The sequence below is a fragment of the Antechinus flavipes genome, chromosome 1 (genome assembly GCF_016432865.1).
Source record: "Antechinus flavipes isolate AdamAnt ecotype Samford, QLD, Australia chromosome 1, AdamAnt_v2, whole genome shotgun sequence".
NCBI lineage: Eukaryota > Metazoa > Chordata > Mammalia > Dasyuromorphia > Dasyuridae > Antechinus > Antechinus flavipes.
In genome coordinates, this window is record NC_067398.1 from 293,363,652 (window position 1) to 293,378,758 (window position 15,107).

General features: G+C 36.2%; 1 protein-coding gene across 1 annotated transcript in view; it reads left to right on the forward strand.

Annotated features, from left to right (window-relative positions):
• Positions 1 to 8,012: 8,012 nt before the first annotated feature.
• Positions 8,013 to 15,107, forward strand: part of MUSK (muscle associated receptor tyrosine kinase) — a 198,133-nt gene continuing 191,038 nt past the window's right edge. The window contains exon 1 of the mRNA XM_051962588.1: positions 8,013 to 8,209. Within this exon, the coding sequence (XP_051818548.1) occupies positions 8,131 to 8,209 (79 nt within the window). The 5' untranslated portion in view covers positions 8,013 to 8,130. The remainder of the gene's footprint in view (positions 8,210 to 15,107) is intronic.

The following is a 15,107-nucleotide window of genomic DNA, read 5'->3' on the forward strand; positions in this document are numbered from 1 at the left end:
CTGTCCAAACAGCTGTCTGCTGTTGGAATTCATCAAGCAGAGCTTCAGCCTCCAATTCCAACTTTTATTGGTTGATCTACTTTACTGACAAACCCTGTTGTTCCCAATAGGGTTGCATTAGTTTACTAAGTGATGTGTGCCTCTTAATCTTAAATTGCACAATCTAGAAACTCTTTCCTATTAATGTGGCCATTGTTTTCAGTCTTGACCTCTTCCTTAGGCTTCTCATAGACCAGAGTATATTGAGGTCAAGAGTATTCTCAACTATTCCAAGATGGTCTATACCAAGGGAATGGGGAGAAAGTAACACTGACAGGAACTAGAACAGAAATTTGTTTGCATTTAATTATAGACTTTGTTTCCTTTTCTTGTTACTCTGAAGACTGGATTTAGGAGTCTGAGGACCTAGGTTTGAATTGTAACGCTGTTGTATAGAAAAGTTACTTCATTTCTCTGTGTCTCAGTTTCTTCATTCATAACTAAAGGAATTGGATTGCATAATCTCTATTATAACTCTAAGAATTATGAAGTCTATAATTGGTGTAGTAATTCTGAAATCTAATATAAAACAAATGATAAAACAGATTAGTCTTTTGAATATAGTCACTTGCCAGATTATGTCTCACTGAAGCCTTTCTAATTTGCTACCAGAGTATCCTCTATAGCCCCAGTCTTTTGAGAAAACAGTCATCTTAAGACAATGATGAAGCCTATGAAGTAAGACTTTAAGGGATAAAACTGATGTTTGGGACAAAAAGAACTACCCAAATTGACTACTACAGAGATTACTCATAGAAAGCAGAATTATTTATTAGAATCTCAAGAAGCGGACCCTATCCTGGTCTATGAGCCAAACTTACAGAAGGACAGAGCCACTCCCTTGAAAATGTTCACAGATTTTATATATTTCATACAAAGAACCCCCAAAATCCCACCCTCTATATGTTGTGATTGGTCACATAAGTCTACTGTTCCCCTATTTGGTCAGTGGAATGTAGTAGATGAATAGCTTTCTCACCAGTGTCCTTCTTTGAACAATGGAATATAGTCCAGGCTTTATCTAAAATCATATGCTTCCTAAACTGAGGCCTTTAAGGCTTTAGATAACAATCCCTAATCATCAATATGTGCTTGATCTGTAAGTTCTTCATCTTTTCCCCATACAATCCCCCCTGTTATTCATATATATATAATTCATATATATACTCATGAAAAAACTAACATTGTGGTCAAATTCAATTAACATCTCTACACATTGCATATTAATCTCCTCATCTGGATCATCCCTTGCTACTGCCTCCCATCCCTCTTTCTATCATTTTAATAGCATCCTCTGTATGTAAGATTCTTGACAGTGATCTTTGAACTATTTTTGTTACTAATGTAATTATACAAGATAAACATAGTAGCAACAGAATACTACCACTAATTGCAATGTCTGTACCATAAGAGCTGTTTTCACCAGCCACCATTAAACCAAGACCACTAGCTATTTGTGAAGGGAAATTTCCAATCATGTACAGGCACATGAACTATCGTGTGAATGCGTTTAGTAATTTCTTTTACTAATTGTCCATTGTCATCAATTTGCATACAACAAGTGGACAGGTTTTGTTTCCCACAGACCCTTCCTTCCTCTGCTAATAGATAATCTAAAACTAATCTATGTGATAAAACAGCTTCTCTTCTCTGGGTGGCTTGATCGGCTAATAGATCAAGGACTTGAGCACTTTGATTAGTTGTTACCTCTAAGACTGCTTACAGTCGAATTAATCATATATATATTAGTGTCCAATATCCCCAACCACCATCTTGGGCCCATGTCACTGGTCCATATTCCTTGATTATCTGTGTTGGGGGCCAGGCATCTCCCCACCAATTAGCATCACCAGTTTGAATAGGTTATGGAGTATTTGACAAGTAGGCTTCAACTAAATTCCTTCAAACATTGCTCATAACTCCCTAATAAATGCTGGTGGACACAATTAAGCACTGACCCATTATCACAAACAGTATTTAACTTGCTCCATCTGTTTCTATGTTCACCACAATCTATGATATCTACCCTCTCTGGTCGATGAGTAAAAGTCCATTCGCACTTACTCTCTCTCATCCATGGCCCTGTACCTGTTTGATTTAGGCAATGCCCCCAATAACATACCCCAGATCAATACCACTATCAAGATTTTACATGCACAGTTCATCAGTTCCTTTTCAATGTTTGTCTCAGTTCATTCTGTGGATTCAATTTGGAATCCACACTCTTGGAGTGTCCACCGGTCCTTTAATTCTGGTCTGCTGAGTCCACCCTCTTTCCTGTGTAGCACTGCTGTATCTGATGTCAAGAGGATCTGGAACAGTTCTTCCCAGGTCATGGTCAGCTTGTCCTCCTTCCACATCGGAACCAGGACCCAGTTTCCAAGCTGTACCTTATGTACAGTGAATCCTAAGGGAGGAGTCTGAGCAATAAACCCTTTTAGTGGTAAAGTTTTCAGATGTTGCAGTAAAGACATAACATTTCCTTAAAAACAAATCCTTGGTCTCAAATATTGGGTCCAAGGAAGAATTTTGAATCCTTTTTGGATAAGGGTGACCATACAATAATTCATAAAGTGATAATCCCACATCCTTTTGGGATTTTATTCTATTCTTAATAAGGCAAGGGGAAGTTACTTGATCCAGGGCAATTATGTCTCTAACGCCAATTTAGTCAGTTGCTGTTTAATTTTCTTATCCATCCTTTCCACTTTACCTGATGAGAACAGAAGTCATGGGGTATGTGAGTCCCGTGATATTTCTAGAGTTTGGGCCACAGATAGGAGGATCTTAGCTGTGAATTGGGTGCCTTAGTCTGAATCTATCTGTTCCACCAACCCATACCCCAGAATGATATGCTCAAGGAGTATTTTTATGACTGCTGAGGCAATTGCCCAGGCAAGGGGAAAGGCCTCCACCCATGAAATCAGATGGTCCACTACGACCAACAGGTATTTGAGATGCCCCACTAATGGCAGCCCCACCTGTATGCTTTGGAAATACCTAATACCAGGGGGCCTTCCTCATTTTTGGACTTGTCATTGGGCTGCCCTATTCATCCTTTGACAAACAGGACACCCACTGACCAATTGCTTGCTATTGTGTACAAGCCTGGTGCCACAAACTTAGAAAGCACCAGGTCTTGGACACCCCAATGACTGCCCTGATATAAATATTGGAGTACATGTCTCATACCTGCTGTGGTCAGTACCTCTCTGCCATCGGGGAGGAACCAGTGCCCTTCTTTATCCTCCTTTATCTTCTGGGGTAAGGGAAGGTGGAGACATTGGAGTAGAAATGCCAGAATTAGCACCATCATTTCCTCTGTATTTACAGATTCCTCTTCTCCAGCCCATTTCGCCTCCTTATCTGCAAAGCAGTTTCCCCTTGTCTCAAATGAATCTCCTCTTTGGTGCTACTGCACATGAATCACTGCAACATTCTTAGATAACATAAGATTAGTTAAAATTTCAGTGACCAATGCCCTGTGTGCCAATCCCTTACCTTTACTGTTTCCATTCTTTCCTTCAAGTAATTTACAGGATCTAATTTCTTTTTCCCTTCACTTATACAAAGACCTAAATATTTTACTTCACATTTCACAAATTGTGATTTGTCCTAAGAAATTCTCAGTCCCCATGCTCCTAAATAATTTAACAAACTGATAGTGACTTGGACAAGGTCACTCTTTTTCCTCCCTGTCACAAGAGGATCATTTACGTATTGTAAAACTTTTAACAGTAAGAAATTTATCCCAGAATGTTCACACAATTCTTATATATCTAAGTAGATGTTCCATAAATTGAATATTATACCAATCATTTTGCTTTTTAAATACCCAATACTACATATTGTCCATAATAAAAACATTTTCAAAAGGACAAAGGCAAAAACTATTATCCTTGGAGTCCCTTTAAATAATTGGCATCAATACAGTTAATTAAAACTTCCTGTTTTCACATAAAAGAATCTGAAAAGCTCTTAAAAATATCAATTAAACTTGTAAAAATAACTTTTTCAAACTATAGATCATATTTATAATCATATTTCTTATAATATATTCCATATAAACAAAAAACCCATTATGTTTCAAAGAAACAAATATTCAGTCAATTAACACTCTATGAGAGCAGCCTGTCCCTTTAAAAGATTAGACTGCTTTCTTCAGCAGTTTGGCTGCAGCAGGAACAAAGGCCCTTTTCTACTGCTGCCCTTCCCCCCACTCAATTTCCTACACAGGAATCTTTTTCAAGATTTAGACAATTAGTTTATTTCCTTTCTTTTCCCAACTGATTCCTTCTTGACATCATTCAGGCTCTCAATTTGCTCCTACAATCCTAAATCTCTTGCATTCCCTCTCATCTGTCCCTTCAAAACTTATAAAAGGTTTTTTTTTTTTTTCTTCTGCCTAAGTTTCAATCAGATAAGGTTTTATTGTCCTACTGCTTTAAGGGAAAAACTTTCCTGTCAGTTTAAAAGGGCCAAGTTCCATTTACTTACAAATTAGTATAACAGGTTAAAAAGTTTAAAATCACAAGTAAATTTTTATACTAAGTAATATTAAAATAACCAATTCCCAAATTTCTTAATCATTGTTCTTAAAACTTAACAGAGCTTTTAAATCAACAAAACAGAGTAGGAGCTTTTCCCAGGACCCCCCAGAAGAGAAGTTTGTTTCACTTGAACATTCTTTCCTTCCAGAATCCAAACGGAGTTTCTCTAAACTTCCAAGTTTGTTTAGTGCATTTCTCTACCTTCTCAGAAATTGCCTAGATATTCCATTCAAACTTCTTTTCTTTAAATGTTGGCACGCTGCTCTTCTATTTATATATATTTTTAAAAAACTTTAGAAACTTTTAAATCTTTTTTCAATCTATATTTTTATTTCCCCCTTTTCTCCTTTTCTCCCTTTTCCCCATAAGGCTACTGCAGTCAGAGGGGAAAAGATTTTCTTTTCTTGCCTGAGCCACTCTGAAAGAATTACTATTCTGAATGAATTACACTTCAAGCAATTCTGCCTGATATTTTTCTAAGCCTGCAATACAGAGGGTGGATTCTTATCTTTTACAAGCTTGCTAACTTTTTAACATGGAACACAAAATGCAAAGCAAACAAACATACACACAGACAGATGCAGAGCTCTTATTTTCACCTTTTACATTTCCTTTTATACCTAGCTACCATCCTGACAAATTCTTGGACTGCTTCTATCCCATTATTAGTGGAGATCACCCTCACACTCGAGGTCATCCGAGAGCCTATTCAGGGAGTTCTTTCCTTGGGGTTGACAGCAGTCCCCACCAAAAACAAATTTAGGAAGGCTAATCTTTCAGGGTCTCCCCTGACCCAGCCAGTGGACTCCCAGACCCCTGAAAGCATACCTAGAATTTATGCGTGTAAGTTTCAGACTGTATTGCTGGCCATCAGGACTCTACTTCCTTCAGTCTTCTTTAGTTCTGCTTTCCACTGAGTACCTTTGCCTTGGGCCATTGTCTAAGAGGGAGATAGGCTGCACATCCAGAGCCAAAGACCATGGAGAAAATTGCTCCATGGGCGCCTGTCCCTGTCTGGAGTGCACAGCCATCTCCCCCAAAGACCCCATCCTGGATGAGCCCCCAACTATTTGGAACAAAAAGAGACCTACTCAAATCGACTATTACAGAGATTACTCATAGAAAGCAGAATTATTTATTAGAATCTCGAGAAGCAGACCCCATCCTGGTTTGTGAGCCAAATTCACAGCAGGACAAAGCCACTCCCTTGAAAATGTTCACAGCTTTTATGCATTTCAGACAAAGAACCCCTAAAATCTCACCCTCTATATGTTGTGATTGGTCACATAAGTCTACTGTTCCCCTATTTGGTCAAGGGAATGTAGTAGATTAATAACTTTCTCACTAATATCCTTCTTTGAACAATGGAATATAGTCCAGGCCTTATTTAAAATCACATGCTTCCTCATCACGCATCCTCTTTCGGACAGTGGAATGTAGTCCTTATCTAAAATCACATGCTTTCTAAACTGAGGCCTTTAAGGCTTTAGATAACAGTCCCTGATCAATATGTGCTTGATGTGTAAGTTCTTCACCTTTTACCCACATACTGAGAAAACAAGGTGCTAAATTGTATACATAGTGAACATTTTATAATTTTATGATGTACTATAATACATAGCTATTTTAATATGTTATGTCATGTAATCATGTCATCTATATATCATTTTGTATCATGACATATGTCATATTATAAAGAATAATACTATCTTTATACTAAAATAAAACCTTGTGTTGTGTAGAAAATAAATACAAAAGGAAGACACCAAGGTAGACTAAAGAGGCCTTAACAAGCTCCTTGAGAACAGGGTCTAGTCTTATATATCTTTGTCTATCTCATGGTCCCCAATATAGTGGAGACATAATACATATTTTGTATTAAATATTAATATATAATTTGTTTTCAAGAAATGTTTGTTGAATGAAAGATTTGGAAGTTAAGCTTACTCTTGAAGGATGAGTACACTATGGAAAGGTGAAGAGGAAAGTGAAACTATGGATAATATGTGGGGGAAATAATAATGATAAAGAGAACTCAAATCCACTTGTTTTCTCTCTATGATCAAAATTCCTTAAGCCACTCTGATCTTCCCAACTTTTCCTTGATTGTATCAAGCATCCTTTATCTTCTCAACTCTTCCCTAATTTCATCCTTCAATCATCTCCCCAACAACTCTTGGATTCCTTCAAACATCCTTTATCTCCCCAACTCTTTCCTGATTTCTTATTTCATCATTCTGTCTATAAAAATCGTCCTTCCACAAAGAATGTCACAAAAATATATTGGATTGTGCTCAGCAGGGAGAGTGTCTCATTGTAAATTTGACACAATCTTTGCCCCTCATCTTTCAAATAATTGCTCTCCTGAATTTCATCAACTATGCTACTCTGACTAAAACAAGAGCATGAGGAAGTAATGGGAAATAAGACTGGACAGCAAATTCAGGTGCACAATGCTTTTATCAGTCAATAAGCAAAATCTTACTATGCTTACTATGTGTTAGGCATTGTGATAAGGGCGGAAAGGCAAAAATGACTCGCTATTCTTAATGAATTCATATTCTAATGTGTGATACAATGTGCAAATGATTATATAAGAAGCATACTGGATAAATAGCAAGTAACCTAGAACAAAGTCATGAGCAGAATGGGGTTGATGGATGGAAAGATGTTGTTGAGTTCAAAATCTGGGAATGGTTCTGGAAATTCAGGGAAGAGACAAATGAAAGGACAAATTAGGAAATAGTAGTATCACTCATGAATTCTCAATTGAAAGAAGGTTATGCTGAAAAATAGTACATGCATAGGGAGGATTACATTAGAATTGGAGGAAGACATTCAAAGGATAAAGATATGAAGAGGTAAAGTAGAGGAGTAAAAAGTTGGGGAAAGTAGGGAAGAAGAAAAGAGAGAAATAGATGAAGCAAAATGAAAAAAGGGGGAGAAAGTAAAAAAGAAGAAAAAAGTATAGGGATGTGATTTGAGACAATAAAGAAGGAGCTAGGAAGATTGAGTTGGTTAGGGTCTGAGAAGCCTCGAAAAGGAGTTGGGAGGAGAGAAATCTAAAGGTAAGTATATAGTGAGAATAAAATAGAAGGTGAGGATAATTGAAAGAGGTAAGAGGGAATGCAAATTCCTCTGCTGAAAAGTAACTACAATCTAGATTTATTTGCATAAGCTAATTAAAAAATCAAAAATATACCACTGAGGTTAAGTTATTGTTTGGGAAAGGCATCTGGCATTGTATCCCCTACCATTTCTTAAAAGGAATTCTACAGGGATTTGCGTTCTCTTGTTCCTCCAGAACCACGTTTGCATACTGACCTAAGTGGATGCCCACCAGCTGGCCGTGTCCATCACACAGCCAAGTCTGTGAATTCCTGATTATACTTAGCCCCTGCTGAGCTCGTTGCACAGACAGTCCGTAGGAGGAGACCCTTAGTAACAAACCTGGCTTTAAAATGTAACCTGGAGCGGGGGAGTTTTCCTAGCTTAGCTCGGGCAGAGATTTCTTCCCCAGCCCCCATCCTGGATTATAACCATGAGAGAGCTGGTCAACATTCCACTTGTACACATCCTTGCCCTGGCTGCCTTCAGCCTGGCCGAGAAACTTCCAAAAGGTTGGTTTGAACGAAATCATTTTCTTACATAGTCACTGTTCTAACTGTGTGTGTGTGTGTGTGTGTGTGTGTGTGTGTGTATGCATGTCACAGCTGCAGCTCAGTAACACTGCGGGTGTTCAGTCATTCTTGAGGGTTGCGTAGGCTGGAGGACCGGAGGAAAGGGAAAGGATGGAAACTTCATAAATGCTCATACTTGGTCTCTGCTTTTGGCTGGAGTGTGGTCTTTTTATCACGCCAAAACCTGCTCACAGAATTCCTATTTCCTTTAAATTGCCACGGTAAACTGAAGCAGGTAGACCTACTGTTGAAGCCATTCTCTTGATTGTATGAGCCAAACTTCAGTGTGATGAGACAGGAGGGTTTTGTTATGTTTATTAATATAGTTAGCCATGGTATATAGATGGATATACTGCTGGCTAGATTTAAAAGCCAGGAAGACCCTGGTTTGAATACTGCCTCAACCACTTACTTGTGAAACCATACACAAATACCTTACCCTTCTAAACGTCAGTTTGTTTATCTGTAAAAAGAAATGATTGGATTCTTTTACCTCTAAAGCCTGTTCCAGGGAAGGAAACAAGCATTTAATTTGTGCCTATGATGTGTCAGGAACTGTGTTAAGCACTTTACAAATAGTATCTTTGTTTTCCAAATCAATCCTAACACTCTGATGAGCACTTTCCTTAAGTTCTTTCCATCTTCTGTAGTTCTTAAGATATTTCCCCCTTCTAGTTGTATTTTCAAAAAGCACTGTAGTTTGTGAAACAAATATAAACCTTAATTAATATTAAACATTAAAAATTTACAAAAGGAAAAATTTAATTGAGAATGCTTTCTGAGACAGGATTTGGCTGAGCAGGAGAAGGCCCAGGTTTTTTTGGGTCATTCAAATACACCGGAAATAACACCATCTCTAGGGAGAGGAAAGCAACTTAAGAAACTGATGAGCACCTGTTACCCTAGCAAGAATGTCCGCAGCCTGATCATTCCTAGCCAGCGATTTGTCAGGTTGGGGAAAGGATTGGTTAGCATGTTGTGAAGTGCCAGAGGACCCCAGTAATAGCCTCTGGTTGAGAAAGACAGAAACAGAAACATTGGACATTCTAAAATCAATTAATTTAGTGGCAAAAACAGGTACTTCGTAATGGCGAAGATTCTCGCGAAGATTGAGTAGGATGAATGAATACTAGAAACTAGATGAAACAGAAAGGCAAATGGTCATGGAGTTTATTGCAAATCTAAGTGAAAGGGATCTATTGTTTTTAAACAGCATTTTATTTTTCCAAATACATGCAAAGATAGTTTTTAACAATTACCTTTACAAAAGCTTGTGTGTTCCAAATAGTTTTCCCTAGCCCCTCTCCCCAAAACAGCAAGCAATCTGATATAGGTTAAACATGTGCAATTCTTCTAAATGTAATTCCATATTCATCATGCTGCACAAGAAAAAAATCAAATCAAGAGGGGAAAAAAAAAACAAGGGAAAGAAAAAACAAGCAAACAAACAACAAAAAGGTGACAGAACTATCTTTATAAGATGTTTTATTTTGTTTTTGTTTTTTTAAGATAGTCTTTCCCTGATTTTTTTCTCCTAAAACCAAGGAAAAGATCATATTTCTGTTTTGGAATAGTCTATTTTATAACATCCAAGTAACTTGGAAAGTAAATTAGAAGTTGCAGCACCTGAGTTCAAATTCTGACTCTGCCACTTACTACCTTTTTGGGTAAGTGACTTAATGACTCTATGACTTAGTTTCCTCATCTGAAAAAAAGGATATAGTTGATTTGAACGACCATTAAAACAGGAGTTCTAAGCCTTTTTTGTGTCATTGACTCCTATGGCAATCTGATAAAACCTAGGGGCTCCTTCTCAAAATAGTTTTGAATGTATAAAATTAATAGGATTATGAAGGAAACTAATTATATTGAAATGCAGATACATTATTTCCCCCATTTAAGTTGAGGAACTGCTTCAAATCTATCAAGAGACCCATTGATCCCAAGTTCTCTGAGGCCTCTTCTGGACTTCCTTTGATCCTAATATCTTTATACAAAGGGTAAATCAGCCTGAGAAAGAGCCTCTATTACAGTGGTTCTGTAGAAATGTGAGAGTTGCAAAGTTATGAATGTAAACTGAATATAATCATCTCGCTGAGAAGTAACACTTAGAATCAGGACCCTTCTCTCGAGTCATATGTCCATAATACTCTTTTTAGAAAATTCCAAATTTTATAATCCAAATTTCTTTCCTCAAATATGCTTCTGGTGTGGAGGATAATAGAAAAATTTGATTGGCATTGGTTCATGTTAATACTTCCTGAATACATCACAGATGTCTAATACTCATGTGTATAGTGTTGAAGATAGGCATATTCTTATTTGTGCTATTTTAAATCATGGAGCTATCTAAAAACTTCCTGATTGTATCTTAGTTTACAAGTCACACACACAGGATATCCAGTTATAACCCAGGTCAGAAGAGGCCACATTCATTTCTTTTAACTTCATAGATCTAAGATTTAGTTAAAATTTTATGTAGACATTCAGTAATTTCATATTGCAGAATGTTTTGATTTATAGTTTATGAATTTTAAAGTTTGGCGCCTTTCTAGAAAAACAAATAAACTCCCTTTGGGAATTTGCTCAAAGGATGGAAAGAAAATGGTGGTACAGATGAACTGTTGATTGGACTATTGTTGTAAAGCATTCTAACTTAAAATATCTAAAGGATATCTTGTTATTTTTGTTTTACTTAAATGACAACTTAAGATAAATTTGGAAGATTTCTAAAATATAAAAGTACTATATAAATATGAATAGATATTACATGAATAGATTTAATTTATCTGCATTTTTTCATAGTTTTCTTATCAAGTTGTCCCCCTGCCAAAGCATAAATAATGATAAAATGAATAATAAATGATAAAAATGATAAAAAATGAAGTGAACATGTATGCTGAGAACTATATATTGTGTTCACAGTTCTAAGCATACATATTTCAAAAGCATTAACTCAATAAAATAGAGGTCCTTGAAAAATGTTTTATAGATAAGGAAGATAAAAAATTATCACTGTTTTAACATAACTGATAAAAACTAATTTTTTATTCAAAATTTTCACAATTATTTTCTCTCTAAAATGAAGATTTAAAAAAGCTAAATTACTAGAAACTACTTCTGGTGTGATTTGTGTCTTTTATTTAATACTATTACTATAATATTATGAGATCTGTAGAAATAATTAGAAATATGTACAACATATTAAAATATTTTTGGTTAATTAAATTAAAATTCTGCAATTATTAGATGTTTCTTTCCCAGAAATTCATCCATTTCTTTGATTGTCAATATGCCATTTCCAAAATGTAATATGGTCTTCTTTTGTAAAGGGAATCAAGAGCTATTGTAAAGCTCTTGTAAGAGGTACTGTAAATACCTCTTCATGTGGGACAGACATGTTCTACTTGAAATATTCAAAAGCATAAATTCTAGATACCCAAAGTGAAATTTTTTTGCACATGACATTAATTGATCTTAATTACATTTGCCATCGTAGCATGTTCCTTTTATATAAGAATTTTTAAAAATCCATTCATTTTCTAATATAAGGCTCTTCATGATGTCCATGTTAAGTCTCAGTTTTTAGATAGACTTCAGCAGGTTTAAGAATGTGGATGGATTTTTAAAAATGACATCATTTCAACATAAATAATTTCTTTTTTAATCTTAAGAATTTTATGACATATTTAAGAAAGTCTGAAAAGTAGTTCATACTCTTTACCAGATGGCTAAAAAGGGTTCTGCTCGTTCTCACGTGGGCTCTTCCTCTCTCTCTCTTTCTCTCTCTTTCTCTCTCTCTCTCACATACACACACACACACACATTCCTGATAATGACGCTATAAGAAATGAATCTTTTGATCAATCCCCCACTTAAAAATTATTTACTCATAAATTTTAGAATTTGGGGTTCTATTATCTTGAATAAGCATTTTAAACCAAGTCCTCATGTAATTCTTTCATGTACACTGCACTTCAGTTTTTCAAACATAAGACATCCAACTAAGTCTGTGTGACCTCAGCTGTTGATAAAGTCCAGTACACCAAGCACTTAAGCGATGCTTTAAATCTGGTTCCATTGAAAGAGTTACTTCATTGTGTTTATGGAAACCCAGTTGCTATGATCACTACAGACCTGAGGGAGACAACAGAAATAGATGAAATGTGTCTTGATTTCTCTAAATTATATTAGGTGGGTAGAAATAGCCTTAAAAATTGGAAAGTATGAAGGTGTATAGAAACAAGAATGGGAAAACATGATCATAACAGGGTAATAGATACAAAATGGGGTCACTTAAGGAGAGCATTCCATTTGTCATACACCTACAAACTTGTTATCTGCAAACATTATATAAATTATTTAGTGAATTTAAAAAATCAGAAATAAAAGAATAGGATGTCAAGTCCTATTCATTCACCCTTCCCAATATCATTTCTTTTCTACTACACTGACAAGAAATTAGTTCACTCCTATGGCATCTCTCTACTCTTCTCAGAACTTCCCATCTGCCTTTCACATTGCTTTCTCTCCAGGGCATCCTTCACTCTAATGCCTAAATAGTTCACAGTGTTTCACTGATTGCATCTCTTCTCCACCCCAAAATCTCAATTGGTTTCTGTCTAATCAAACAAAATCTTTAGCTTGATCCTAAATATTCATAGATATTTGATTTAGAGCTAGAAGAGACCTTGGAAGTCCTCCAGTCCAAGCTCTTCTTTTACTGCTGAGGAAGATGAATTCTTTGTCTTGCCTGAGGTCATGTAGGTGATAAGTGTCAGGGTTAAGAGCTTGAGCTCAGGTCCTCTGATTTGGAATTCAGCCTTTTCCTCATTAATCTTTCTAGCCTTATGTTAAAGTCAAATAGAATTATTCATTTCCCTCTCTAACATCAAACTCTGTACTATACATTTTCTTGTGCTTCTCTTCCATGCTGCCATCTCCTGAACTCCATCTTTGAGTATTGAAAACCCGACCTCTCTCCAAAACCCAACTCAAGTACCATCTTCTCCATGATATTTTTTCTCATTGTCTCAATCCGTATTTCTCTTTTTTCAATTTTTTTTACTTTTCCTTTGTACTTATTACATTCCAATTTATAATTATTAGTGCACATCTTTTCATGTTAAGGTCCTTGAGGCAAAAGACTGCTTTTTTTCTATCACGCACGTGTGTGTGTGTGTGTGTGTGTGTGTGTGTGTATGTATTTCTCCAGCTAAAGTCTTTGTCATATAGTCATTCAACAAACACTTATTAAGAGACTTTTATGTTCAGGGAAAGACCCTGGATGTTCAAACATAAGACTGGAGTAATCTCTGGTCTCAAGTACAGATAAGTCAATGTAAAGAAAGAAGGGAAGAAAAAGCAATTATTAAGCACTTATTATTTGCCAAGCACTGTACTACTTGTTGGTCAAGCAAATAAAATAGCAATGCAGTGCATGATCTCAAAAAGCTAACACTCTAATTGAAGGAGATGACAAATATAGGAATGTTCAGCTGTAGGGCAAATACTAAAGCAAGTAATGTTTGAATGTCTGAAGGGCATAGCAGAAAAACAAATAACAAGGCCCAGAGGACTTTAGGATTTAGTAGCAGAATGGGTTAGTTAGTTGGTTGTTGTACTTGGTTCTTGAAAAGGACCAAAATGACATCACTATATTAAAGTCAAGTTATAATGTGTCTGAATGTGACTGATCGGGGCAATATGTTCTTATTATGTTCTTATGTTCAGATAGATGGTGGTTTTCTGTGTAACAGATGGTGACTCCTTGTTCATCCAAGTAGTTTGTGAGTAGTGTCCTGGCCCACCAATGAAAAGGAAGCACTACAGCTGAAGGTCTCAGTAGAGCATGGATTCTGGATCCCACAAAGGAGGGGGTGGGAGGAGGGGGCGAAATAAAAGTATTATTAGTCAAAAAGAGCTCCATTGGGCCTTTGGGCAGCTGGGGAAAAAAACTTTCTCTGCCTTTTCCCACCAATTATTGTCTCTTCCTGAGGATACAAAGATGGTTCTGAGACTCAGGGGTAGGGCTGGGTGGTTTCAGAGATTTTTAAGGAAGATGTCTTAAAGGAATTGGTGCTGAGTTGAAAAAAATGAGTCAGAGAGATAGTGGTAAAGAAGTACATTTCAAGTATGGGAACATTATATAAAGCACAGAAATAGAAAATGTGATAAACAGGCTGAAGTAGCCAGAACTTAAAGCATGTGAAAGAAGATAACAAGAAACCAATTTAGTGAGTAGAGTTAGATATAAACTGTGTAGGGCTTTAAATGTCAAAGAAAGGAGTTTGTATTTTATCCTAGAGAGTTTCTCCAATTTCTTGAGCAGAGTAGTGACAGTCTTACCTGTGCTTTACAAGTGGTGCTTATAATTGCAAGGTACTTAATAAATGTTTGATATACCAAATGGAATCCAAAGATTAGCCATAGGCCTCTGGTTCAAATGTCAGGTCTGCTACTTCTTGCCTTCAAGACCATGGACAAGTAAGTCTTTTAGCCTCTGTGGATTTCAATTTCTTCATTTGCAGAATAAAGTGGCTGAGCTAGGTGACCTCTAAGTTCTCTTTTAGCAGTGGATCTATGATTCTACATATGCATAATGTAAGTCTACTAAACAAACTTGTGAATGTGCTTTTATGGTTTTTAAATTTCAATTTTATTTCTTTCCATAAACAAAATTAATTCATTTTCTCTCCTCTCTCTTCTTCCCTCCCCCATTGAGGAAAAAAAAAAAGAAAATTAAACTCTTATTACAAAAATGTATAGGCAAGCAAAACAAATTCCTGCATTGGACATATTCAAAACAAAGTCTCAATTTGAACCATGAGTCCAATAC